This window comes from Festucalex cinctus, chromosome 7 (assembly GCF_051991245.1).
Source record: "Festucalex cinctus isolate MCC-2025b chromosome 7, RoL_Fcin_1.0, whole genome shotgun sequence".
NCBI classification, from domain to species: domain Eukaryota; kingdom Metazoa; phylum Chordata; class Actinopteri; order Syngnathiformes; family Syngnathidae; genus Festucalex; species Festucalex cinctus.
The window spans coordinates 1305467-1332311 of record NC_135417.1 but is presented as its reverse complement, the minus strand read 5'-3'; the positions used below and the strand labels follow the sequence as shown (position 1 = coordinate 1332311).

At 38.9% G+C, this 26845-nt stretch overlaps 2 protein-coding genes across 5 annotated transcripts; one reads left to right on the top strand and one right to left on the bottom strand.

Annotated features, from left to right (window-relative positions):
• The first annotated feature begins 644 nt into the window (after positions 1-644).
• Positions 645-17897, top strand: col28a1b (collagen, type XXVIII, alpha 1b). 3 transcript variants are annotated; one of them, XM_077526069.1, is made up of 35 exons: positions 645-904; positions 1151-1285; positions 3448-4013; positions 5248-5268; positions 5380-5439; positions 6437-6490; positions 6564-6608; positions 6678-6704; positions 6786-6830; positions 6912-6956; positions 8200-8253; positions 8988-9056; positions 9143-9211; positions 9913-9981; positions 10248-10316; positions 10668-10736; positions 10814-10882; positions 11182-11250; positions 11312-11383; positions 11475-11543; positions 11793-11864; positions 11945-12013; positions 12250-12318; positions 12397-12465; positions 12533-12601; positions 12663-12731; positions 12813-12881; positions 12961-13029; positions 13141-13221; positions 13636-13671; positions 14321-14357; positions 14429-14983; positions 15850-16040; positions 16440-16659; positions 17514-17897. In XM_077526069.1, exons 2-35 carry the CDS (start codon positions 1156-1158, stop codon positions 17681-17683), a joined length of 3516 nt encoding a protein of 1171 aa, XP_077382195.1. In that variant the 5' UTR covers positions 645-904; positions 1151-1155; the 3' UTR covers positions 17684-17897. The 3 variants fall into 3 exon arrangements, with proteins under 3 accessions (XP_077382195.1, XP_077382193.1, XP_077382194.1); XM_077526067.1 differs by having other exon boundaries at positions 3445-4013; XM_077526068.1 differs by lacking the exon at positions 645-904 and having other exon boundaries at positions 1143-1285; positions 3445-4013.
• Positions 16787-25676, bottom strand: LOC144021866 (uncharacterized). 2 transcript variants are annotated; one of them, XM_077526070.1, is made up of 12 exons: positions 25059-25676; positions 24149-24288; positions 23843-24018; positions 23552-23712; positions 22143-22283; positions 21783-21904; positions 21437-21605; positions 20321-20466; positions 20114-20229; positions 19928-20054; positions 18543-18676; positions 16787-18361 (listed from the first exon to the last, which is right to left on the bottom strand). In XM_077526070.1, exons 1-12 carry the CDS (start codon positions 25514-25516, stop codon positions 18236-18238), a joined length of 2016 nt encoding a protein of 671 aa, XP_077382196.1. In that variant the 5' UTR covers positions 25517-25676; the 3' UTR covers positions 16787-18235. The 2 variants fall into 2 exon arrangements, with proteins under 2 accessions (XP_077382196.1, XP_077382197.1); XM_077526071.1 differs by having other exon boundaries at positions 20321-20463.
• Positions 25677-26845: the final 1169 nt, after the last annotated feature.

Here is a 26845-nt window from a genome sequence, read left to right as displayed (position 1 = left end):
CTTGAATTTCCCACCCTCATATTGAAAACCATATCAAATAATCTTTACTGATTCACCCCATTCCAACTTTAAAATATGTTATTGATTACTACAAATCACGTGTCTACTGTCTTTGTACTGACCTGAAATCAAACCCGTGCCAGCTGTATAAAAAAACAACACGTATATATTTTTTTAAATAATAATAATTATTACTTTACATACGTTATATACAGTACTATGAATATGTTTACACATATTTTAATTATTAAAGTAATATATTTATATTTATACTTTATTATTATTACGATTACTTTTATCATACCCTTTTCAATGTGATGATAACAGATTACAGATGATTATTATTATAATACTTTTTGTACGATTATTTTGATTAACATCATAATTATCAGAATGTATGTATGGACAGTATTTATTTGGTTAAATGTTAACGTAGTTAAAACTGACACTACATTTGGCACTTTATAGCAGCTCTTGCTTGAAATAAGCTTCCTATTTGTATGAAAAAACAGCTTATCTGTTTTCCACATTAGGGGGCGAGAGTGGAATTCTTGTTAGCTTGTTGTTTGCTTTTTTTTTTTGTTCATGTACAGTAGAACATTGAATGTGCAACAGCTGAAAACACAGGAGGAGGGACGAAAAAAAAACACTTAAGCTAGTGGAAAATGTGCTACTTGGAGTTTTGGGATCCATATTTTTTATTATGGAACTAAACGGTAAATCAGAGACGACCCCGCCCTCCCTGGCACACACTCATACGCACACACATATGCACACAAACACAAAAGCGCACATCAGCTTTACCCACAGTCAGTCTGTGTTGGGTTTTACAAGACGGGATGCCCCCGAAAGAACCCCAGCTGACCGGACTGCAACAAGTGGCCTCGGCCCAATGACATTTTGGGTAAATGTTTCAACATTTGTGCAACTTTTTGTCTGTTTTATGTGAAACTTTACATGTAAAAAAAAAAAAAAATCACAACTGCTTGCTTCATTGCATTTGTTACAATATGAACCTTGACACTGCTATTTTGTATTTATGCACGTAAAATATATCATAATAACAGTAAATACTGTATATTCAAATGTAATGCGCATTCCACTTATTTTGTCCTGCTTGTTTTTTGTTTGAATTGTACCCCCATATAAGTTGGGATGGAGGCGTGCAAATTGAGGGGAATCGTGTGGATCCTCCTCCTGTTTTGTGCTCTACCACACCGGAACACCGCCCAGAGGCGCAACGGACGCAGGAATAACTACAAGTTGTATGAAGATGGGCCAAATGGTAAGGGGGTTATTTATTTATTGTTATTATTTATATATTTATGTATTCTGCGATTGGATGGCAACCAGTTCAGGGTGCACCCCGCCCACTGCCCGAAGCCAGCTGGGATAGGCTCCAGCACCCCCACGACCCTTGTGAGGACAAGCAGTTAAGAAAATGGATGGATGGATATTTATTAGGGGTGTGAATTGCCTAGTACCTGACGATTCGATTCGTATCACGATTCACAGGTCACGATTCGATTCGATACCGATTAATCCCGATACGAATGGTCACGATTCGATACCGATTAATCCCGATACGAATTTATAAGTCGATTGTTGCGATTTTTTTCCATTCAAATTTAGAAAATACTATCAGTAAATTTGTACATGTACACTGTAAGATTTGTATGAATATATTTATCTAAAACTTGAGGCTTATAACCGTGAGCCACTGTACACAAACAGTTTGCAATCTGTTTCACATTTGAACAGCATTAAAATAAAAATATTAAGGCTTAATGTGCCGTTCATATAACATTCTTCCATGCTCAAGGTGTGAATCCTAAAAAAAAAAAAAAAAAAAAATTCGAAAAAAAAAAAAAAAAAAAATTTCGAAAAAAAAAAAAAAAATCGATTCTGCCGATTATTGAATCGATTCGAGAATCGCGCGATGTAGTATCGCGGTATATCGCCGAATCGATTTTTTTTTTTAAACACCCCTAATATTTATGTACTGTTAGTTATTTGGTACCAAGCCGCAGAATCAATTCTTTATTTGTTTATATTGGAGCATATATGTCCCAATCAGGAATGTCTGTTATCAACCCCCTTCATAGGTGATCTATTTTTGACCGTGAATATACTGTACCTTTGCTGGTGATACAGATAACTTACTGTCAATGGGTACCCTAATTAAAATAGAGAATGAGCTGCAGGTGATAACCTCTGGCAAATTCAAGTTAGTTAGTTAGTTTTATCTAAGACTCTAAATTGTTTTGATGGTTTTAGATTTAGGTCCATCCTGATATTTCACCCTTGGGATGTTTACGGAAATACGTTCGTTAGGTTCATCAAAGACACAAGGTTGTCTTTGATGCTGATGAACAATGCAACTTTGGTTGGAATTTGTGAGAAACCTAGGCTATGGTTTACAAAGATAAAATTGCCTTTGATGTTTACAAAAATGTTTTTTAAAGGTTTATCAAAGACACTTGTATGTTAGGTTGGGATGTTTACAAAGACCCATGTTACGTTTTCAAGTCTAATGCTTTGGGGGGTTTTGTTTTGTTTTTTAAACAAAACTTGTTGGTTTGAGATGTTTACGAAAAACTTTCTCCAGATTTATCAAACACACAAAGTTGTCTTGGTGTTCAGGAATAATGTATGCTATGTTTGAATCTTTTACAAAAATAAAAAATAAAAAATCACGTTAGGGTTCTATCAAAGATACTAATGCTAATACTAATGTTGGTATCAAAATGTGTTGTTTTTTTCTTTTTGAGAGAGAGCTCAGAATTGTTGAGTTGCAGTCTTACCAATTCAACATCTTATCATCATTGCTCTCTCTCTCTGCATATCATTGCTCTCATTGCTCTTTTTTTTTGTGTGCGTATGTGCGCATTTGTGTGCGTGTAGGTGTGTGTGCGTGTGTAAATTTGTACTCATTAGTTTACCTAAAACCTAATAAAAATCCCATTACCCTTCACCTTAACCGGATACTTCAGAGACTCGCCGGAGTCGTAAAGTTCAGAAGGTCAGGAGACCAGAGGAAAGGTCAAAGGAAAGAAAGATGTATCAAAGTGAAATCCAGCACCAACTAAACACCGCCTGCCACCTACATGGTTACAAAACCAGAGTCTTATGCCAACCCCAGAAACCTCTAAATTCCAATAGATTAAGGAGATCTCAAGAGACCAGAGGAAAAACTAAAGAGAGGAAGGAGGGAAGGATAAATGAGGCAGTGTGAGGTCCACAGACACCGGCATCCACTGATTCGACAAGCAGTGGGAGTGAGAAGCAAATTCTGTTTGAATTTCAGTAGATGCTGGTATGATGGATCTGGCAAAAAAAAAGAAAAAAAAAAGTGTTGAGTTGTTTACCAAACGTAGGCCTAATCAAATTGTTTTTGATCAGTAAAACCACATCCAGTGGCCTTAGTGTTGTATTTGTGTGCAGCAGGTCGCCCGTGCTCCCTGGAGGTGGTCTTCATCCTGGACAGCTCCGAGAGTGCCAAAATCAGCTTGTTTGAGAAGCAGAAGGCGTTCGTGCTGGGCTTCAGCACGCGTCTGTCCATGCTGCAGGTCGCCGGCTGGACGCTGAGCGTGCGAATGGCCGCCTTGCAGTACAGCAGCTCCGTGTCGGTGGAGCAGCGCTTCTCGGAGTGGACCAACCTGGACGCCTTCCACGGCCGAGTCAGCGTCATGAGCTACATCGGCCACGGCACGTACACCACCTACGCCATCGGAAATGCGACGGAAATGCTGGTGAAGGAGACCCTGGACGACAACGTCCGCGTGGCCGTGCTGATGACGGACGGCGTGGACCACCCGCGGAACCCCGACGTGGTGGCGGCCGCCATCCAGGCCAAGGAGCACGGCGTGAAGATTTTCGCGGTGGGGCTGTCGCACATCGCCCAGCAGGGGGGCAACAGCGCCAAGCTGAGGGCCGTGGCCAGTGCGCCGGCTCAGCAGTTTGTGCAAAGCCTCCAAGACCCTCAGATGGAGCCGAAGCTGCTCAAAGAGATGGTGAGTGCAGATCTGTGTCTTTGATTTAAAATATCTATATATATGTTTGGCTCATCAAAGACAATAAAAAAAAATTCTTTGAGCTTTTGGGGAAAAAAAAACGTGTTGGGTTCATCAAAGACCCTAACTGCCTATGATGTTTACACAAAAACATAGGTTAGGTTCACCAAATACAAAAAAAAAATATCCTTGAGGTTTAGGAAAAAATTATGTTGGGTTCATCAAAGACCCTAACTGCCTTTGGTGTTTCCAAAAAATGTAGGTTAGGTTTATCAAAGACAAAAAAAATTCTTTGAGGTACGGGAAAAAATTGTGTTGGGTTCATCAAAGACCCTAACTGACTTTGATGTTTATGCAAAAATGTTGGTTAGTTCCATCGAAGAAAAAAAAAATTCTTTGAGGTCCAGGAAAAAAATTGTGTTGGGTTCATCAAAGACCCTAACTGGCTTTGATGTTTACACAAAAATGTAGGTTAGGTTCATCAAAGACAAAAGAAAATTCTTTGAGCTTTAGAAAAACAAATATGTTGGATCCAAAAAAGACCCTAACTGCCTTTGATGTTTACAAAAAAAAATGTAGGTTAGGTTCATCAAAGACTACCTGTCTTTGATGTTTACAAAAAACAGTTTTGGAGAGTATTTATGCTCATTGAAGGCTTTTCCTGCATTGATGTTTACAAAAAAAGTATCTTATCAAAGCCGCAGTTTTTATGAAAATATGTATATTCGTTTTTTTCTGTTTTTGATGATTACCAAAAAACGTATATTAGGTTTGTCAATTTTTTTCCCCCTCAATTTCATTGAGGTTTAGAACAATCATGGCTCAGTTTACTAAACAAACCCAGAAAACAGGTGAGCCATGATTGGTCGTTACCTACTTCCTCAGCACAGGTGATGTCATCATCAGTCGACAGCAAGTGGACAAAATAGTTTTTAAAGGTATTAATTGTACATGAAAAATAATGACGTTAACGCATTAATTATAGACAAAATGTGAACTTTTTACTCCTGAAAATGGCTCAATAAGTCAAGTATCCCTTTAAGCAATTATGTCTGGTTCAGCAAAGACTTGTTTCTTCTTATGTTAGATGTTTACAAAATAAGTAAATTAGGTTAATGTAAGACTACTTGTTAAATTATCTTCTTGATGTTTCCAGGTATACATAGTCTAGCTACATTGCTGCTGTGCTCTGTATTCACTGACTTCAGTCTCATGTTTATTGTTTTCCTTCCAGGGCTCAGTCGTATTACAAGAGGTATGTGTTTGTTTTTTTTATTTTTTATTTTTTTTAACGCATCAATTTAATTCAACTTCAACAGCGCAAATGATCATTTTGACTTATTATTTCTCATGTTCTTATTTTTAGTGTCCAGAAATGCAGGTGTGTTTGTGTGAAGGCGGAGAGCCAGGCCCACCAGGAGCTCAGGTGAGCTTTTTATATATACTAATATACATATATTTATATACCGTTCATGGCAGTGAAGTAATTAAGCAGATGTTTCAGGTATCTTACGTGAGTATTTTTCTGAGGGCTTTTTAAAAATGAAAAAAAGTCTGTGCTTTCTCCTCACTTTACCAAAACAGGCTTGTTACTTTTTTTTTTTTTTTTTTTTTTACCTTTGTGGATGATGAAAAAACACATTATTAGAGGGAGGGAAAGTCAACCATGATCTTGGCAACTTTTAAAGACGTAAAAAACAAGTACAGCAGTGACATGGAGGAAGGAGCAAATTGAGCCAAAGCTAGCTAGCTAACGACAACGAAGCAACATATTTGGAAAAGCAAGATACTCCCCATCGGTAGTTCTCGTTAAGAAAATTGTTTACTGTGGTCAAAAACGTGTTTTTACTTTATGTTTCTATATTTATTTATTTTTTACTTTTGTATTTAAGTTTGTATTTTTCTTAAACAGGAAGTTTGCAGTGTTAAAACCGATAGCAAGATTTGAATGAAGCCTCATGTCCATGAGCGCTTTTTTCCTCAAATAAATGGCATACGATTAGCAAAGCATTTAGTCATGATAACATGTCACAAGGCAAGCTGTCCAGCATCAACAAAATAACAGCACTGACAACAACCCAACATTAGCCGCAGCTGCTAAGTTGGTAGCATGACTTATTCGAAATGGAGTGTGCTACTATACCACTGAAAGTTACCTTTTTGATGATGTCATTTTAGGAATATACAGTCGTGCGAGTGTCATTTAAAAATGTAAAAGAGGTGATAAAGTACCTGTCAACAAGAAATATGGCTAATTCTGTGTCAATTCTGAAAAATCTCAGCCGCTTGAGGTCCCTCCGTTCAGCCTCTTGTTTTCTTTAAACACGTTTCTGTAAGTCTATTTAAGTACATATTGAAAGGATTGATGCCAATTCTGCTTAATGAAACTTAAAACTTTGTAAATTGAAAATGTCTCATTCCAGGGCCGAAAAGGGGATCCAGGTTTCAGAGGGACACCTGGTCCCAAAGGCGCCAGGGTAGGCAATCAACTATTCAATTATCTAAAAAGCCAATTTGTGGATGTTTATGGGTTTGATGTTGCCACTCAAGGGGGAGCCCGGTGTGGATGGTCAACCAGGAAGTGGTGGCCCCGAGGTAAACCTTGTCTCATCTCGTGCTATTTTTTTGAGGTGAGACAGTTAATTGTGAATGGCTGTCTTGCAGGGACGTCCGGGTTTTAAAGGTAGCAAGGTGGGTGCCTTATTCAATAAATGATGAATACTGTATATGGAAACACATACAGTAAATGATTTGTAAACGGTTCCTTTTAAGGGGGACAGAGGAGAATGCGGGCCTCCTGGCGGGAAAGGTGACCCGGTATGTGAGTAGCTAAAACTATTATTTAATTTGATGCTGCCAATTAGCGCTCGTAATAATCAATAAGGTGTCATCTTTCAGGGTCTGGAAGGGCCTATCGGACCACAAGGACTGAAAGGAAAACAGGTGCAATATTTGAGGCTAAGTTTTCACATATCGAATCAAAACATTTGAATTTTATTACCGTAATTCAATGAGCACCCTACTGAATAAATATTTTGTGTTGCACATCACACATTTCTATAGAAAAAAAGCAGCACTTCACGAAAATATAGTTGCAATATTACAAAAATAAATCTTAAGTTAAGAGAATAAAGTCAGAAATTTTAGAAGAAAAATTGTGATGAATTTACAACCAAAGCTGTAATATTGCAGGAATATTTTTTTTTTCCAATTTTGCAAAATTTTTTAGATTTGCAGAGGCGTGCTTTATTCAATGAGATAGAATCGTAAAATTATAGGAATAAAATAATTGTAAGTAATTTATGTATTTACTCATTTTGAATTAATAGCCTAATAAAACTTTCTAGATTTCTTTTTTAAAAACATATGAAATATTCCAACTTCATTTTCATATCCATTTGGCTAGTTTCTCGAATTATTTTTTTTTTTCAACTTTATTCTCATATCTTTAGGTCTGTCTTGTGTCAGAATTATCTTTTTTCTCGCTCTCTCTTATCCAAGCAATTAAATCTTGTATTTAACATTTTTTCCTCCAAAAAATATCCATATTTTGTGTCAGAATGTTTTGTACGTGTGTAAAATATTGATGATTAACTCTTGTAACTTTTCAACTTTATTGTCATCATTAGGTCTATACCTTGTTAGAATGTTCTTTTTTTTCTCGTAAAATTCTGACTTAATTTCTTTTTTTGTGTGAAAAATACAACAAAAACTAGAACTTCACTCCGAGCTTGGTACTACTGTATTTATGAAATATTTCCCACTCTTCTTTGTACTGTTATGTTACTATTAACAAAAATGGCAACATATTCTCCCCAAGCATCCTTTCTGCTACAAAACGTGTACATCAAAGTGTGCCATACGTGAAGAGTGGAAGCAGAATTTGTCTATATTCACCTCTGCACTCATGGAATGTGAATATTGGCTTCTGGCTAATCCTCAATCCAAAAGCAGTGAATCCAGGCTCGCAGGATATTTTTCTTGGACTTTGTGCGGCGGGATTAGCGCAGCGACCTGGACGCTCGCTTGTTCGAATAAAACGTGTTTTGCTGTGAAAAGCTATAGAACATGAAAGCCGGTGGCGTTTACTTTGATCTACACTTACTTTTGAAAATTAATGCAAAAGTGGTAGTATTGGTAAAATATCATTTCGATGTTGGATTAATACATGAAATATATTTTGCAGGGTGAGATTGGACCACCTGGAGACATTGGACCTGAGGGACCAACTGGACAAAAAGTAATTTTTGGCTTATGTAAACATGCAATTGTTTGAACTGGAATTCCACCAGACAAATTTTACAGACATGTTCACCCGGGTGTAATATACACCTGGCAAGCCACCAAAAATCGGCTCTGTAGCATCTCTCAAGTTTTGGGAAAATCCAGCTAATGATTAGCTTCATTTCGCAACATGAAATGTGGTGGACGTGTCTGTCATGAGTGGACCCACAAAAAAGTCTCAGGAAGCAGGAAAAATTACCAATTTAGGGATTTTTTTTCTTATTCCGAACTAACTACTATTGGTTTGTCAAGTGAGGATCATGATAAAGTTGTAAAACGTCAAAAAAGAAAAACAGCATCACGATTGGATATTTGGAGACATTTTAAAGGGTATTTTCCCACAGATGATGCATGGAGGACTGCACTTTGTCAATGTCATTGCCTTGTGTGTCACACAATCACGCACATACAGTAAACGACCTTTAACGAACGAGCCCTCGGGCCGACCCCTGACCTTCGGACAAAGCTGTCTTTATGAAGGGGAAATATGAATTGATTTATAGCACATGGGAGAATTTCAGGCATTAATTCAGAGAAGAGTTCACAAAGAAGTATTCATAAAGTCTTCACTTTGGTATCATTAAAATGATACAAAAAGGTTGCAACTATAAACTGTTTGACTTGATTATAGGGCAAATTATATTCTGAATTAAAATATGTCAATTTCTAATTAAATGTTATTGTTGACAGGGTGACAGAGGGCCAAGCGGTAATTCTGGACCACCAGGAGACTTTGGGATTGGCTTCCCAGGAGCCAAGGTGACTCATTACCATCATTTATTACAACAATAAATCAAAATGTGAACCATAATGTAAAATATTGTAACAAATATTCATGTTTTTAGGGAGAAAAAGGCAACCAGGGAAGACCTGGACTAACTGGCCCGGTCGGTACTGGAGAAACAGGACTACCTGTGAGTATCGACACAATGTGTATCTTTGTATTTTAATTTGTTATATTACAATATTTCATATTGCATCATAGGTTTGTGCTTCATCACAATTGATGATTGATAATAAAAAAAAAATAATTTTTTTTTAATTAAAAATCATTTAGATAGATTTTTTATTAACTCGGCTTTGGGGACTGATTTTTTTTTTCAGTCAAAAATAAAGGTGAAAATTTTGAAAATACTATTTGCTTGATGAACAATAATGATTGAATAATTAAAATATTAAATATATAAAAATAATAACAACTACAACCATTGTACAATTGTAATTATTTACTGCAATACACATTCTATTTTATGATGAAAATGTCATGAAAAATATAGTTTTTAAATTTTCATTCCACACTTCCACTTACGTGACATTTCCACTGCAGCATATGGTGCATTAATAATAATTAATCTGTATCCCAGTAAGTACAGTGTGTACTGAATTAAGAAGAAATGTTTCATGGCTTGTGGGAGGCTATGTCAGGTAAATACATTTCAGAGTCCAAAATAGAAAAAGAGCAGTGAGGGAAACACTGGTCCCAGGCCAAGCACTAAAAGGAAATAGGACACAACGTTACAGTACATGCACACTGCTACTGTGTGGCCCATAGGAGGCATTTCACTTCATCTTCACATTTGTTTCTACACATGTACATTTTGCGCTCTTGTTTCAGGGTCCTGTAGGACCACCCGGAACTCGAGGCAACCCGGGACCACCTGGAGAAGGATTGCCAGGACCCAAGGTGGGACTTTTGTTTCCATTTAAATAACAAACACATCATGTAGTGACGTGATTCTCAAAAATGTTGTATGTGGGCTCCCTCTAGTGGTATGACAAAGAATCACTGAATATAAGGTTCAAATTGTGCATATTATTAAAATGACTTTAACTTTAGTTAAGTACAATACATGTGCTTTTAATAATACTATAGGTATATTTAAATAGCTGTACACATCAACAAACTATGGCTAATATAATCGTATTCATTTCTGTATTGACATGTTCCAGGGAGATCGAGGATTTGAAGGACCCCGGGGGAATCGTGGGCTACCTGGCATCGGGTTCAAAGGCGACAAGGTTAAAAAAAAAAAAAAAAAAAAAAAAAAAAAAAAAAAAAAAACAAAAAAAAAAAAAAAAAAACTGCTCTGCTATCTGGTGGCATGTACAGTATATAAACTAGGGGTTCAACTTCAGTTCCAGTTTACTGTTAACTCTACAAACTAAAACATTATTATGCTAACGCATAAGGCAAAACACCATAGATGAGCTAACAAATAGCATGTATGTGGTCGTGGTAAAACGCTTTGAGGAATGGAAATTTTACAATACACAATACAGGCATATATTCTTTATCCTCTGCAGAGAATGGCAAATATTAGTGCAGATTGCTGAGAGGCTAAGATGGTTTAACGCGATTTTTATTCTCAGGGTAGTGGCGGCCCACCTGGGTTGCCAGGTCCAGCCGGAGCTTTTGGAGTCGGAATCCAAGGAGAAAAAGTACAAAATAAAAAAAAATAGGAACTATCAAAATAATCTGTAGTGTTGCAAACTAACAGTGTCTCTCTTTCCTTCAGGGTGATCAAGGCCCGCCCGGACCCGCAGGCCTCAGAGGAGGTACAGGTGTGGGAATTCCGGGACCCAAGGTAAGGCAGGGGAAGGCGCTCGTTTGTGGCTATGCTAACCCTGATGGACATTTCAGCTGTTTAGCATTTTGATTACGTTGACATTGTTCTATATGCAAATGCTGTAAAACTGGCCTGTCAATCAAACCTGTCAGGCTGGTTGGGTTATTAATGACACTACGAAGTGGCATGTGGCTCATTATCCAAGGTTATTGTTGGACGTAACTGTAAACAATTGTGTTTGCTATCATGAGGCACCTCATTGTTTAGTAGAAAAAAAAAGAAAAAAAACTATAAGAATGTTTTTGTGTGAAATGTAGGGAAATCAGGGATTTCCTGGAATACCAGGACCAGCCGGTGAGAGAGGTGTCGGAGTGCCAGGTCCAAAAGTAAGCATGCATAATCTCACCTCATAAAATGCCATCACTTGACTTTGATATTATTCCTCAGGGGGACGTGGGAGCTGAGGGCCTTCCAGGCACACCTGGTCAGCCGGGAGAAGACGGAATCCCGGGACAAAAGGTACCACCAATGATCCTGTTCGGACTACAAATTACTAACACTTTACACAAAAGAATATTAATTCACTATTAATGTCATTTTTCAATACCAGGGAGACATCGGGTTTCCAGGGCCCAGAGGACCGGATGGCAGTCCTGGTAAAGGCGCCCCTGGAGAGAAGGTGAAGCTTTTCATGATCTTGTCAAACACCTTGAAGTCACACGTACTTCCAGGTGGCAAAATCTCCAATGGCACTATTAGCAAACAAACCCTGGTATAGCATTTGGCCAAGGCACAGGGGTTGAGAAATCAGGGGAAATGGCTCCAATGATGATGATAGCCTTGTTGGTTTGAATGTGTGATGTGTCAGTCAAAAAGTTGCTTGGAAGGGAGACAGAAGACTAAATTAATCCACAAAGTCTTTTGCCAGGGAGCCAGAGGGGACCGAGGGTCCAGAGGCCAACCAGGTGCTGTTGGTCCTGTGGGGCCAGTTGGGCCCAAGGTAAGGACTGACTTCCGAAAAAGTCATCTTGGGCACTTTGCGAGTAGGGCTTCCCAAGTTTGATGTGTTTTTGTATGTAGGGGGATCCAGGATTTATCGGGCCACCCGGTGCACCTGGACAACCAGGGAGGGGACTACCTGGTGCCAAGGTAAAACAGTGTGACATCTACTTTGGTATCTTGACTTCAAGTTTAATTTGTTCCGTGACTATGCTGGTGATTCAAATCTAGTATATCAAAACAACTTTGCCCACTGAAATGAATGGAAAGGCCATTAATCTGTTCTGGCCAAGCCTCTAAAAAACATCAGCACTGTTGTGGCACTCCTAAGTCAAGGCACCACTGTATGAAACTTGAATGACAATGTCCGTTCCTTTTCTGTTCAGGGAGATCCAGGCCCGCAAGGCCTCGCTGGAGCTGTGGGCGAACCGGGGCGGGGTATAACTGGACCCAAGGTGAGTTAAGGTACTTGATCTGGTCGTAAGCCACAGAGATGACAATGTGTGTTTTTTTTTTTTTTTTTTTTTTTTAAGGGTGACAGAGGGCCACCGGGGTCTTCGGGTTTGCCTGGGGGTAAAGGTGAAGGTTTTCCGGGCCCTCCTGTGAGTATCAAAGTCCAGCATCAGTATCAAGTTTTTATACATCTTCATTCTAAACTCTTGGCCTCAGGGTCCTCCGGGACATCCTGGCTTGACAGGAGAGACCGGAGCAGAAGGTGTCGGCCTACCTGGAGCAAAGGTAAAGATGAAGTACGTTGAGGAATGATAATAAGAATATAATTTTATCTCTTTTACTCCAGGGAGACAGAGGCCTGCCTGGACCTTCTGGACCTGCAGGACCACCGGGAATTGGACTCCACGGGCCAAAGGTAGTTAGTGCCAGAATCATCATTTTTGTACACATGAATCCAGAGGTGGGAGCATAAGTCCTCGTTGCTTTATCCCTGTAGGGATCCATTGGCATAACAGGACCTCCGGGTCCACAGGGACCCCCAGGCGAAGGCATCCAAGGGCAAAAGGTAAACCAATAACCAGCTGATTCCACTTTTTGTCCAATCATTTCCAAAATATAAACGTCACAATTGGATTTATCTACAGGGGGAGCCTGGATTTCAGGGGATCCCTGGCCCAAGGGGTCCAACTGGAGTCGGACTACAGGGTGATAAGGTACTGTAAAATTGTCCATGCTGACACATTCTAGCTTTGCAACCATTCCACCTTCAGTTTACTGATTTGTGGTACAAGACTGACAAGATAGATGGTACTTTCTTCCTGCAGGGTGACCGAGGCTTTCCTGGAGAGAAAGGGAAAAAGGGAGACAGAGGGACGACAGGAGAACCAGGAGTTAGCGGGCCTTCAGTACGTGATTTTGTTGTTAATCACAACTTGCTGGTACTTGAGGCATAAGATTGCATTGTTTCCTTTTGGAGCAATTGTGTCAGTGGCTTTATACCAGAGATGTGAGAGACATTGGATCTAGGTCTGGCCCCAAGGTCTCCCAGTTGCCTGGTACAGCTCACCAGGTAGTGCGATCGGCAGGCATCCAAGAAGATGATTTTGCAGAATATTTTCCTTTCGGTCACAACCGAAACAGTAGAAATGTAGACCAGTAAATTGGCATCCTCACCATTGTTCTCAGATCTCTCTTTGACAACAGTTCGATACAGTAACCATTTGAAGGAATCAAATTCTTTTATTTGATCTTTAAATGGCATTTTCTGAAATTTCCACTATCAAAGAATATATGCTAACATACTCTGTTTTAAATCACAGGGTAGAGTCGGACAAAAAGGAGAACCTGGACTTACGGTAGGTCTTTCTCATAACACGACACCCATGTACATGAGTGACTCTCAAGGTGGGAGCTTGTCCAATAGAAGTTCCGCACCCCAAATGCTACTTGGTGTCCAACTGACACTTGAATCAGTTGTTTTCTGGAGTACTACTTAAGGTTGCAACTCAGTCATAAATCATCTTCAAAAATGACCCACAGTAGTTCATAAAATAGGTCCAATCTTGATTTCCGTGTGTCCAGTCATTATGATCAAACAACCTGGATGCTAATGTTTTCTAACTCTTCGAGCTACGCCATCTAAATCCCTGAAAAACGGCTTTCCCGCTTCAAACCAAATTGGCCAACTTTCTGTGCGTTTTCAAGCATGGTGTCTTTTTGTGGGTCTACTCATGATAGACACGCCTACCAAATTACATGTAGCTCAGTGAAACTGGTTAAGACAAGTTTGTCTTTGACACATACCTAGAAATGGACAGTTCACCCAAAGGTCTTCCTTCAAACCAAAATGGCTGACTTCCTGTGCATTTAGAGCATGGTTCATTGAGACTTTTGAATCTACACATGGTAGATACCCCTACCAAACTTGGGAGCTGAATTAAAAACAAACAAAAAATTATGATCCATACAAGCATTGATGAAAACTTGCATTTTTCCATTTTGCAGAGGGAAGAAGTCATCAAAATTGTGCGATCCATTTGCAGTAAGTCAAAAATATGACAAAGTTTTTCCGTTTTCTTGGCTTGTGTTGACCCTTCAAGTCTTTCATCCCAGATTGTGGGGTGACCTGCCGCCAGAGCCCCCTTGAGTTGGTGTTCGTCATTGACAGCTCCGAGAGCGTGGGCCCCGACAATTTTGAGGTCGTCAAGGACTTTGTGAGCGCCCTGGTGGACCGGGCGTCAGTGGGTCGGGACACTACCCGGGTGGGCGTGGTGCTCTACAGCCACATCAACGTGGTGGTAGTCAGCCTCAGCCAGGATGCGTCTCGGGACCAGGTGAAGGCAGCGGTGCGCTCCATGACCTATCTGGGCGAGGGAACCTTCACAGGCAGCGCCATTCACCAGGCCAACAGACTGTTCCGGGTGGCTCGGCCGGGCGTCAGGAAAGTGGCTGTGGTCATCACCGATGGCCAGGCCGACAAGAGAGACTCGGTCAGTCTTGAGAGCGCGGTGAGGGAGGCCCGGGCGAGTGACATCGAGATGTTTGTGATCGGGGTGGTGAACACCAGCGACCCATTTTTTGGCGAGTTCAAGAAGGAGCTGGACCTCATGGCTTCGGAACCGGACGCAGACCACGTGTACCTCATTGATGACTTCAAAACGCTGCCAGGTGAATGTGGTGCCATTTGTTATGGAAGTTTGCTAGCTGGGCAGCACTTTGACCACGTGGTTAGCACGTCTGCTTCACAGTTCTGAAGCGTGAATCTGTGCTCTGGCCTTTCTGTGTGGAGTTTGAATGTTCTGACCTTGCTAAAGTACACGGGCTTATTCCTACATTCCAAAACCATGCATGCGTTGGGATTGGCTCTCACTCCCCACGACTCCAATGAGAAGCACTATTAAAAATAGAGGGTCAGTTGTTAGCTGCTAGTGAGGTAATGTGTTGACTCTAACAATAGTATGATTTGTTTTTGTTTTTTTGTTTACTGCGAGGTTCTCACCAATGCTGCACGTTTAGTTACAGGTTACTAGCGCCTATGGTGCTGAGTGCTGACATGCTAGCACAAAGGTTTTAAGACAAAATTGCTCATTCCGTTCAAGTTACTAGCTTCTAGCAAACTATTAAACTGCACAGTTTTTTGTTTGTGAAGATTACGAGCTGGAAGGTGACATCTTAGCATTCTTACAAGACAAAATTGCACGTACTGTAGTTGAGTTACTAGTTGCTAGTGAGCTAAAATGCTATACCTTCTAAACCTTTCCAAAAACATGCTAGGTTAGGCTTACCTCTATTTCCGTTGACATCTGAATGTTCTAATCAGACAAAACTGCTACTTTAAAGGGTAATCAATTCTTGTGAGCTAGAGCTGACAATGTTTTGTTGTTGAAGTATAGCTGATAGCAAACATGGTAGTTTACGCTTACCTGTATTCATGTACATATCTGAATGTTCCCATCAGACAAAACTGCAGAGCTTATTTAGCTTCAACCTCCTTTTCACTCTCTTTGTACCAATGATTCTTTTCCCCATTTAAGCTCTGGAGAAGAAACTCCTGAGCCACATCTGTGAGGACAGAATCAGCGTTTTTTTCCGCTCAATCCCAAGTGGTGAACTTCCTCCAAGACTTCCGGAGGTCACCAGTAGTGACGTCCGGCAGCCTCCCTGGACCAGGACCGACGTCGACACGCCGACCTTCACGGGAGACTTCCGCAGGATTCATGTGACGGTGAGGACAACAAATAGACCCATTTCCAGCACAATAATGAGCTATTGCTTGAAAAGTTAGCATAATCCATATGGTTAGCTTCAAGTACAGTCACAACTGGACAAAATGTGTAATGTTGTTGAAGCTTTCCTACAAACGGAAAGTGACCCAAAAATGGTCATTTCAAACCAAAATGGCAGACTTCCTGTGCGTTTACGGGCATGACTTTTTGAGATTGTTCCAATATCACGGGGGCGCTATTAAGAAAGTTTGTGCTCGAGACCTCCCCAGCTTTACAGGAACAGATATCGTTCCTTGATTTTGTTGTCATCATCCGTCTCCATCATGGTTGACTTTTGCCATCTGTATGCTAAATTAGCTTAGCATCACTTAGACATAAATGTGCCTTCTGTTGGACAGCCGCGCCCACCACCATCTTATCCCGGTAGACAAACGACCACTCCGAGACCGAAGACGGACGACCGGAGCTCATCGGGAGAGCAGAGACTTCCGTTCTTTGACAGACAACCTTTGAGACCAGACGGCAAGGCCCCCAGCCAATACACGCCAAAGGTGGTCGTCAACGGGCAAACTGCTCCCACTGTCAAAACGCCGCAAGAGAATCCACAAACCACCCCTGGTGAGTGATGCCATTTTTATACTTTTAATAAAAATTAGGGATGTGACTGTATCGGTACTCATGACGGATATCGAGACTGGTATGGGCCCCTGCTCTTGTAGCCGTTATTCAGTCAGGATTTAAAGGCTTAAATGGTTACTTTGCATTTATTGACCGCCACAGGCTGCTCCGGTAAGAGAGCACATAAGTCTTCAGTTGTACTCAACAATTTAATTAGCTCTGAAGTGCAGACAGATCTTTGTATATCATATAGTATATCGTCATTGACTACTGCACTGCTTATGAGATGAATGACAAACAGAGAATGTGAAACAGGAAACTTCCAAATTAAAAGCAGTGATTTCAAAACAAGATACCATTAAACATCATACACTAAACAGCTTGAAGAATTCTTAACATGGTAGATATTACTAAACTACTTGAAACACTATTGTATTGAATTGAATTCTTTGCACTCCACTGTATTCCTTAAAAGGAAGTTGTGCAACCACATATTTTGATAGTTTTTAAAATAAAGTTTTCTAATAAAATTATGACTTCTGCACCTAAAAATAATTAACTGTAAAATAAACTAGATAAAACTAAAAAATTTACCTCTTTCTAATAGTCAGAATAATTTTTTTGTATTATAATGCCTATTTTCTCCTAATAATTTTAATTTATTTTTGTAATAGTACTCCTTTCCCCCCCCTAATATTTAGATTTTTTTCTTCTTAACCTGACTAAAAAAGTACTTTGTAGTGTTGAAATGACAGGTTTTGTTATAATCCATGTGATGGAAGTGTTTTCCAATCTATAAAAGAAAATGATTTAAGCTGTATCTTTTTTTTTCTGGTTTCTTTTGGCACCGTCAGAGCTCTGCCAGGCGCCATTGGACCCGGGTCCGTGTCGAGACTACGTGGTGCGCTGGTACTACGACTCCGAGGCTAACGCCTGTGCTCAGTTCTGGTTTGGAGGTTGTCACGGCAACGCCAACCAGTTTGACAATGAGAAGAGATGCAAACAAACCTGCGTGCGAGTCTAACCTCAACTATATATAATGTCATCATCATCATCATCATCATCATCATCATCATGTACTTGGTAAATTTGCATCCATGATCAAAAAGCATGACTTTAATGATGTTTAAATTGTTACCAAAGAAGAGAAAGAAAATGTTGATGTTACTTATGTTATGTACTTGAACACTAACTTTTTGTACTTATATTTTTTTTTAATGTTTTTTTTTAAATACTGTTTAATGGCATAAATAAAACATATTTTTTAATTACCCTTGTTACACTGGAATTTTTGTTAACAGTAGTAAATAATTAATAATACTAATAATTATAGATGTTTATAGATGATTCAAGTTCACATTTTAAACCATGAATGGACCAAGTGTCAGTATCGGGCCGATACCCAGCCTTATTTTAAGGTATTGGTACTCACGACAGAGGTCTGAAACAAAGTGGTATTGAACATCCCTAATTAATTGTTAAGATTTTTTTTTAAATAAATATAACAATAACTATAAATTACAGCCACAGGACATGAATCAATTGCTTAATTTTGAAGGAGGAAATTGTTTTCCGTTCATTTGTAGAAGATGAGGAAAGACGACATGACGATGTAACCTGGCTGCTGAGTCGGGTTCGGATCCTTCCCGTTGAACAGACCGAAGTACCGAACCGTGTTGGATGCCTGACCGCTAACATCCAACTGCAAAGAGCATTCACACCCACAAAAACATGACATTATTATCATTATTATGATTATCGCCATTCCAAGTGTTATTATAATTACATTACATTGGCAAAGCACAGGTACGCCATATTGTACTGAGCGGCCATGATACGACTTTCATGCGCGGGTCGAGCGTACTTTAAGTAGTGACTTGTACCTGCGCGGTGACGTCGAGCCTCCAAGGGTCCACCTGCAGCCCGTCACACCAGCCCCCGCGGCCGTACAACCACGTGCCGTGCTCGTTGGGTACGCCGCCCTCATTCACGCGCTCGGCACAGCCCAGCGCTGAACCTGCGCCAACCCACAAAGAGCGGCAATCAATTTGTTGTCATTAAGTCGCTGGGAAAATTACTACTTTATTTTCCTTCAAATAATTGATGCTTTTTCTCCGCGTAAAATGATGACTTTGTCCTCTCAATATTTGGAATTTAAAGCTTCTCATAAACTGATAACTTTCTCTTAATATTTCAAATGTACTCGCACTCATTACATCATTCTCGCAAGTATACATTATTCTTGTGACTTTTTTTTTTTGTCACAAAATGGCTTCTTTTCATGTTGATTTCGGATTTTATGCTCTAAAAATGACAACTTTTCTCTTAAAATAACTTCAGTCAGTCATACATTTTTTCCCATAAAATTAAAATGTTTCTCTGATGCAACTATTACTGTATAAAAAAAAGAAGCCTTTTTTGCCCACATAAAATATTTCAAATTCATGATAACTTACTTCACCTAATAATATGAATATAATTAAAACATGCCTACTGTAATGACTTTTCATATAAAATAAAACATTTATCGTAAAATGACATGAATGAACAACTTTATTTAAAAAAAAATACTGTAAAATGATAAATTGCATGTGTATGATCATAAAAATGCCAGCTTTTCTTGTAAAAATCCCAATTTAATTTCATGAAATCACAACTCAAAATTTTGTATTATTTTACTCATATTTTTTCTTATCTTTACGACTTATGACTATCCATGTTAATTAATTAACGTCACGTTACAATTAATACATTTAAAATATGCCGTCATTGTCTAATATTCACGTAATATATAAATTCTGCTACTAAATAAATGGGTAAATTTGCGTAAAATTGCAACTTTCTTCAAAGTACAAAGTGCTAAATTGCAACTTTTTCTATTAAATTGTCACTGTATAATCATAATAACAACTTTTCTCAAACCTCGTAAAATGGCAAGTTCTGTACGTAAATTCCGACTTCATACTTGATTGACTTTTTTCTTTAGTTTAAATTTAAACTCAACATTATTCTAAATATTGTCATAAAATGACACCTTGTGTTAATATTACAAAATTATTATACCTGCATATGCTTGTACATCATAATTTAATTACGTTATCATTACCATACTTTTCCCCTCATCACTCTAGGACATTTTTTCTACCCCAAAATGATTCTCTTAATTAAAATGTAATATTTCATTATATTTCAGATTTTTTTTTTGCTTGTATTCTGCCAATTAGTGCCGAGTAAAATGACTAGAGCCTCCAACAACAGCGCTGCTCACCCGCAGAGTCGAAGGATCGCGTGTTGTTGTGAACGGCGTTGACCAGGAAGTGGTGCGAGGTGACGCAGAACTCTCCGCACCCGTTGTCGTCGCTGCCGTGTCCCGTGATGACGGCGTAGAGCTCCACCTGCGGGTCGCACGCTGTCAGAAGTTACCATCCGCCATCTTGTAGATAACGTGTTTTACCTTTTTGGCGGAGGCGGGCACCGGGAACTTGATTGGCGGGTAGCGCTGATTGTACGTCTTGTCAAATGTTCCGCCGTCGTACAGTGACATTACTCGGAAAGGGCGGAGCTTCTCTTCTGATGGAACAATGGGATATTGAAAAAATTGTGTTCATAATCATCACAAATTGTCTTGAACCACATGCTGCTTCACCAAGCCCAATTGTACCTGTGCGGTTGGCGACGCTGAACCTCAGGTTGAGGGAAACCATCCAGGGCATGGCCCACGGTGCCGTCTTCATGGTGAAGCGGCAAACACCGGCGTCCAGCACCGGAAGGAGCGGAGACACGTCTGTCTGCCAGCGACCAATCCTTCTGCCAAAAAAAAAAGAAAAAAATCACACAAATGATATCAACAAGAGAGGTGGGATTGTGGTGAATTTGCGATACAATATTCATGTCATATTTATTGTTTTGAAACATGTACTGTAAAAAAAAAAAAAATAAAAAAAATAAAAGAGTATTTGGGCCACAAAGAGTTATATTGTACGAAACAAAAAGTGGTCTTTTTCGTTACAGAAACAAATATTATAAATTATATGACTACTGAGACACAAAAATCCTTTTTTTCTTTTTCTTTTTTTTAAAATGAATCATTTTTAACACAAAAATATTATTTTTCAAGATTAAAAAAAAAAAACATTTTTCAAATAAAAATTTGTCAGATAAAGATTCATTTTATAAAATTAAAAAATGTTTTTTGTTTAGACAAAAATGGCTTTTTGGATTTAAAATTAATAATAATAACAATAATAACAATAATAATAATAATAACTAATAACAAAATATCTGTTTTTGAGATTGTTTTTTTTGTTTTGTTTTTTTGGCGATAGAAAGTTTTAATTCCTGAGGATAAAAGAAGAAGATAAAAAGTTGTATATTTCCGAACAAAAACAATTATTAATTTAATTTTTAAAAACTCAATATTTTACAAGATTAAACAATTGCAATTTTCAGGATAGCAAGTTCTACTTTGAGATATAAACAACAACATTTTCAAGACAAAATAAAACATTTTCAGGTCAAAAACTGCAAGATATGAAATGTCGATTTTTCATCATAGATTTTTTTTTTATTTGTGAGATAAAGCTGTATTTTGCCAAAAAGTTATATTTTGCAAGATAAAAAGTTTTCTTTTTTTTTTTTTTTTTTTAATTAAACAAAATGTTTTGTTTTGGTTTTTTTCAAGCAAAAAGGACAGTATTTTTCAAACTCAAAACGTTACATAAAAATATTTTCAAGAAAAGCGCTAATATGATCAAATACTTTTGTTGGGTGGCCCCACCTTCGGAAAGCGGTGATCCAGCGTCCCAGCTCGACGTGGCAATACGGTCCCAGGTGATCGCAGCAGACAAAAAGTTGAACCGTGTGATCCCACTGAGGACACGACGCGTCTCTGCTGCCGGGACATGACAATGACGCGTCCAACATCAGCGTGTCGAATGTAGATAAGTCTGCTCACACACAAACAGTGGAGGAGGATTGTCACTACAAAGTGCGACCTACATATTCAAGTTGAAGTCATTCTGTGAACATGTTCGTAATTCGTAAATTGTGGCCTAAAGCAGCATCTTGTGTTTTCATGTTTTTGTGTATATGTCTGCTGTGTTCAAAAGGCAAAATAGCGCCACCTAGCGGCATGTTGACATCAGCAACGGCCCCTTTGTCCCCTTGCATTTGCACGTTGGCAAAGACGGACACTACAGTTGCGGGAGATTCCAGTTTCAGCTGCAGAGCTGTGGAGAAGTCAAACCTGAACACAAACATATTTATTTATATTATAATGTACAGTATATGTGCATACCCTCAAATAGTTTGTTTTCATTGCCCGTCTCGGCAGCAAGTCTGAGTTAACAGCACCCTCTCTCTGCTGGTCGCTGACATCCTTAGCACCCCTCTTTGTTCAAGATGTAGAAACAATACAACGCAACTAATGCCAGGGTTGAGTCATTTTCAGATTGTTATCAGGCCCATCTAGTGCAGTCACTCACCACTGTGCCTGCCAGTTGAGGAAGCTGAAGGAGGGGTAGAGGAACCAGCCCATCTCGGCCAGCGCCCCCTGCTGGTCGATGCCGATGAAGAAGTTGGGAGATGGGGTGGTCTGGAAAGACACGTTCACACCCACACCTGACCTGTCAAAAAAAAAAACAAAAAAACACAAACACAGCACATTAAAATTGGAACATATAACGTGGAACACTAGACTTATTTATAACTTGTTTGAATAACAAAATAAACAATAAAAATGCAATTTAAATGCATAAATGAAAATTAATTTAATTAATTAATTAAATTGTGATGTTTTTCTAATTTATCTTGAGCTATTTTAAATCTATTCTTTTTAACATGGAAAATTTACTGCTTTTACTTTTTAATCTCTTAATTAATGTGACTTTTCCTTGAAAAAAAAATTACTTGTGCAATACATTACAATTTTGTTTTTCTTTATCAATATTTGCAAAAATTCTCAAAAAATGGAACGTTCCACCCAAATTACTACTTTTTCTCTTTTTAGGATTTGTTTTTTTATCTAGAAAAATGTAATTTTATTCTCGTAAAATTACATTTTTTTTATAGGGAAACTTATTTTTGTTATTACTTTTTTTCTCAAAAGAATGTAACGAGATTTTTTTTTTTTTTTTTTTACTTGTATCTTTAAAAAATGTGACTTTGTAATCTCTGACTTTTGATTTGATGATTTTTTTTCTTGAAACAAAGTCTAATTTTATTATCACAACATCATGACTTACGGTATTCTGGATTAAGATATTTTTAATTCTTAAAAAATGGGAAGACCTTCCCATTTTTTTAATTCTTAAAAAATGGGAAGACCTTCCCCCCAAAATATTACTACTTTTTTTAAATTTTATTTTATGACAATTTATTTTCTAGAAGAAAATGAGTTTGCTGTATACTTAAAAAATAACAACTTTATTTAAAATAAAATCATCCTTTGTTCTCACTTTTTCCCTAAAAAAAAAAAAAGTGACTTCAGGATAAATTTGCAAAATACTTACTGATATGTATTATACTGCCCCCTGATGGCCAAGGCGCACACACCAATAGGAGCGGCACAATTCCCATTGAATTATGATGCCCAAATCTTTTAATTCTGTAATTCTTTTTAATGATGCTATTACTGTACCTTATTATAAATTACAGTACTGTACAGTGCTTTTTTTCTTACTAAAAAATATATATAATGATAGTTACGATGACTTTTACTCAACGTTTATAATGTGTTGGACAGGTTCAAGTGTCATTAGTAATGTTTGGCATCAGCATTAATCCGAATGACCTTCATGTGTATCTGCTATCGATGCTTATCAAAGGTTTCAATAACAGCATTAAAATGTCATCTCCATGGTGGTGGATTAAGGCTTTTGTGCGGCGATCAGACCTGAGCGCACGGCTGACGGCCGGATGGACGTGCACCATGGCTGCGGGCAGGTCAAGTGGCGTAAGACACTCTGTGTCCACGCAGTTCATGTCCTGGATGGCGTTTCCTGCGAGGGCGTAGACAAGCACGCCAGACGCGTCGGACTTGGCCATATTTTGGACCTGTGGAGAGCTGTTTATATTATATTTTGCTAAAATACTATCACAGGTCCAATTCAATAATTATACCGCTTATATTGCCTAATTTACAATCAAACATATTGACTGACTGTATTCATGATTTTAACGTCACCTTGGTGAAGAAGGAGCAGTTCCCCTCTGACAACCAGGCGACGGCACCCTCCACAGACGGCGACGGCTCGCAGCCGTCCCCCGCGTCCCTCAGTTCGTACCTCGTCTGAGCCCAGCGACCTGTCAGCCAGTCGTATCTTGCGTCCAGTCGTTTGACGATTACGGGAAAATCCCATCCTGCGGAAATGGAGAGCACCTTCTTAAGCTTGCAGGGTTGAGTTATGTGTAACATTTTTTTTATGGGGTTTTACAATGGATGTTTGATACCACATTTTTTCGAGGGGTCGAGGGGGGTCGAGTCACTCACCCTGTGAAGTGAACACAGCCTGGGCTAGGCCACAGTTGTGCCCCACGCAGGCCCAGGAGTACAAGACGCTGGCGATCCAGTTGCCAACAGCAAATACCGGCACCGGAGACACGTGAAGTCTGGATAAAACCTCCTTTTGACTGAAAAAAGACAAACACAATCACACATAAATAAATAACATACATACTGCTATATTTAATGCTTTGAATCTGTAAAAATTTGAAAAGTAATATGTCTGGCAGCCTCTTTTTTTCTTACTGCATAAATGACAATTAATGTGTATTTGCAAAGCATCTATTAGTAGTTCATTGCAGTAACAATGTGGTGACCAACTGTGGCCACAATTGTGTCCATCTTCTGCAATTTGCATTGTAAAAATATTTATGATCTGAATATTATGCATTTATTGTGCAAACTATATAAAATATATATTACTCATTGGAATATTTTCTAAATTTTAAATAATTATTATTTATTTATGGAACACATATGTGTTCCAATTAAGTGCACTCAATTTACCATTACATTATAGGTAATATTTATTTAGATGTATAAAATGCATTACCCCAAAAGGTAAATGTGATTTGATTTTCATTTCCTCCCTAGCTTACATGCTTTTTGACCCATCTAAGAATCCCGAATTCACCCTTTTCCTCTTCTTTTTTTATCTGAACATACAAAAGTATATATATTTTTTTAACTTTAGCTAGCAATGGTTGTATTTATTTATTTTCAGGGGCTTTTCCCTCAAATTGTTGCTTTTTTTTGGTGGAAAACACATTTAGAAGTTTATCAGCGTTTTTTGAACAAACTTTTAAGCCCCCCAAATACATTTCATGGATGTCAGTTATGTGAGGATTTTCGCTATTCGCCACTATTATTTATGTAGTAGGAGTAGTGAGTCTGTCACCCATGCTTGGTGGCGGCGTCGTGCAGCCTTTCCCGCATCCAGAGCGCGTCCGTGACCGCAGAGTCGTCCAGAGATAGGAAGAGCACCTGAGCGCTGGCGGGCAGTTCTTCCACAAGGCTGGCCAAGGATGCCGAGGAGCTCCACAAACACTCAAGGAAAGCAGACTTGTTGGTAAAAGCGTGGATGACCACTGAGACCCCTGCTGAACCCGCCACTCCTGGCTGGTACACAAACTCTCCATTCAAAGTCGGCACCGTGAACGCGGCAGCGGGTTCTCCAGGCTCCAGACTACCGGAGCTTCTCTGGTCCACCAAGTTGTCGCGGGGCTCCAAGCCCGCTCGCCTCACCTCATCGTCGGTCAACTTCAGCCTTCGCCTCGGTATCTGTTTGGCGGCGAACGTCACGTGAACGCTAGCTACAAGCAGGAAGTAGACCACAAGAGACGATGAAGGCAACATTCTTCCCGTCCGGGACGAATGTCGACTCAAACGATGAATTGAGCGTATTTATTCCATTTCAAGTTTATACTTTAGACTCTTGGCTGAGTTGCTGTCAAACGTGGCGGCTGATAATCGTTTTGTTGCGATATTAGAGGCGTGTCAGAGTGCAGACAACGGCGGCCGCAGAGGGTCCAAATGTATGTAAACACCACTTTTTTTTTTTTTTGGGTGACGAAAATAAAAATTCATAAATATAAAATTGGATTTACCATGAACTAATTTAATTCACTGTATGATTCCCTTATGACTTTAGCTGAAATTGAATAAATGATTCATTTTAATCGCTGTCTGGCGGCCATCTTACATTGCCATTCACCAACCAACTTGAACACTGTAGTGTGCATTGATTTCTTCGTGGCGTTGCATGGTATTCTACATATAATTTCCACTGTGTATGACATAGTTGTACCAAATTGTGGGAGCAGCACTACATGAGTACTTGTACATTTCATTGCTAAGAAAAGGACTATTTTATGACAGACAGTACGGAAGGTTATAGCGTATGAGGATTAAATTGGATGTGAGTGAGCTGCTGTCATAATTCATAAACGTCTCTCGAGGAACGTGAAAATTGCTTATTTAATGACGCAAGGTGCAGAGAAAATTGAGAGATGTGTGTGTAATTAATTATGCGTGGAGGTAAACACCCTCCCATGATGCATCTTTATCATCACCCTCATCATATTCAGCATCATCATAGCTGTGCTCACTCCCCATTGGCAGAAGGTAGCAAGAGTGCGCTAAACTGCAGAATAAAGTGGATTACAATGGAAATGATCAAAATCGTTATTTTGCTTCTACTGCTGTCTAACATTTTCTGTCTGGATGGAGACAAGCATTCAAGTCAGGTAAGAAATATTTTTTTCCACATTTATATATTTAAATAAAACGACTGAATTTAAATTTGCCCTTTTTTTCAATTTTACTAGCGCAAATGTGAAAAGTCACATTTAGTTGAAGATATATTGACAAGGATGGCCAGGAAACCACCACAACGATTTTTCAAGAAAAACACTGGTGAGCCTGAAATTTGATAACATGTATAAAAACTAGCTTTGGAAACGTTTTTTTTTTTTTTTTTTAATATACATGTCTACATTTCTCTAAAGCCACAAGAAGTCAGGCAGCACGTAAACGTAAGTAAAGACTTGATTAAAATGTGTAGGAAAAAACTAACACTGTTTACTTTTTTTTTTTTGCCTTCAATTTCTAGTCCACAGGTTTCAAACCTTTGTGGGTCTGATGGGCAAAAGGAGCTGAGTGTGCCGAAGAGCATTCGACCTGATG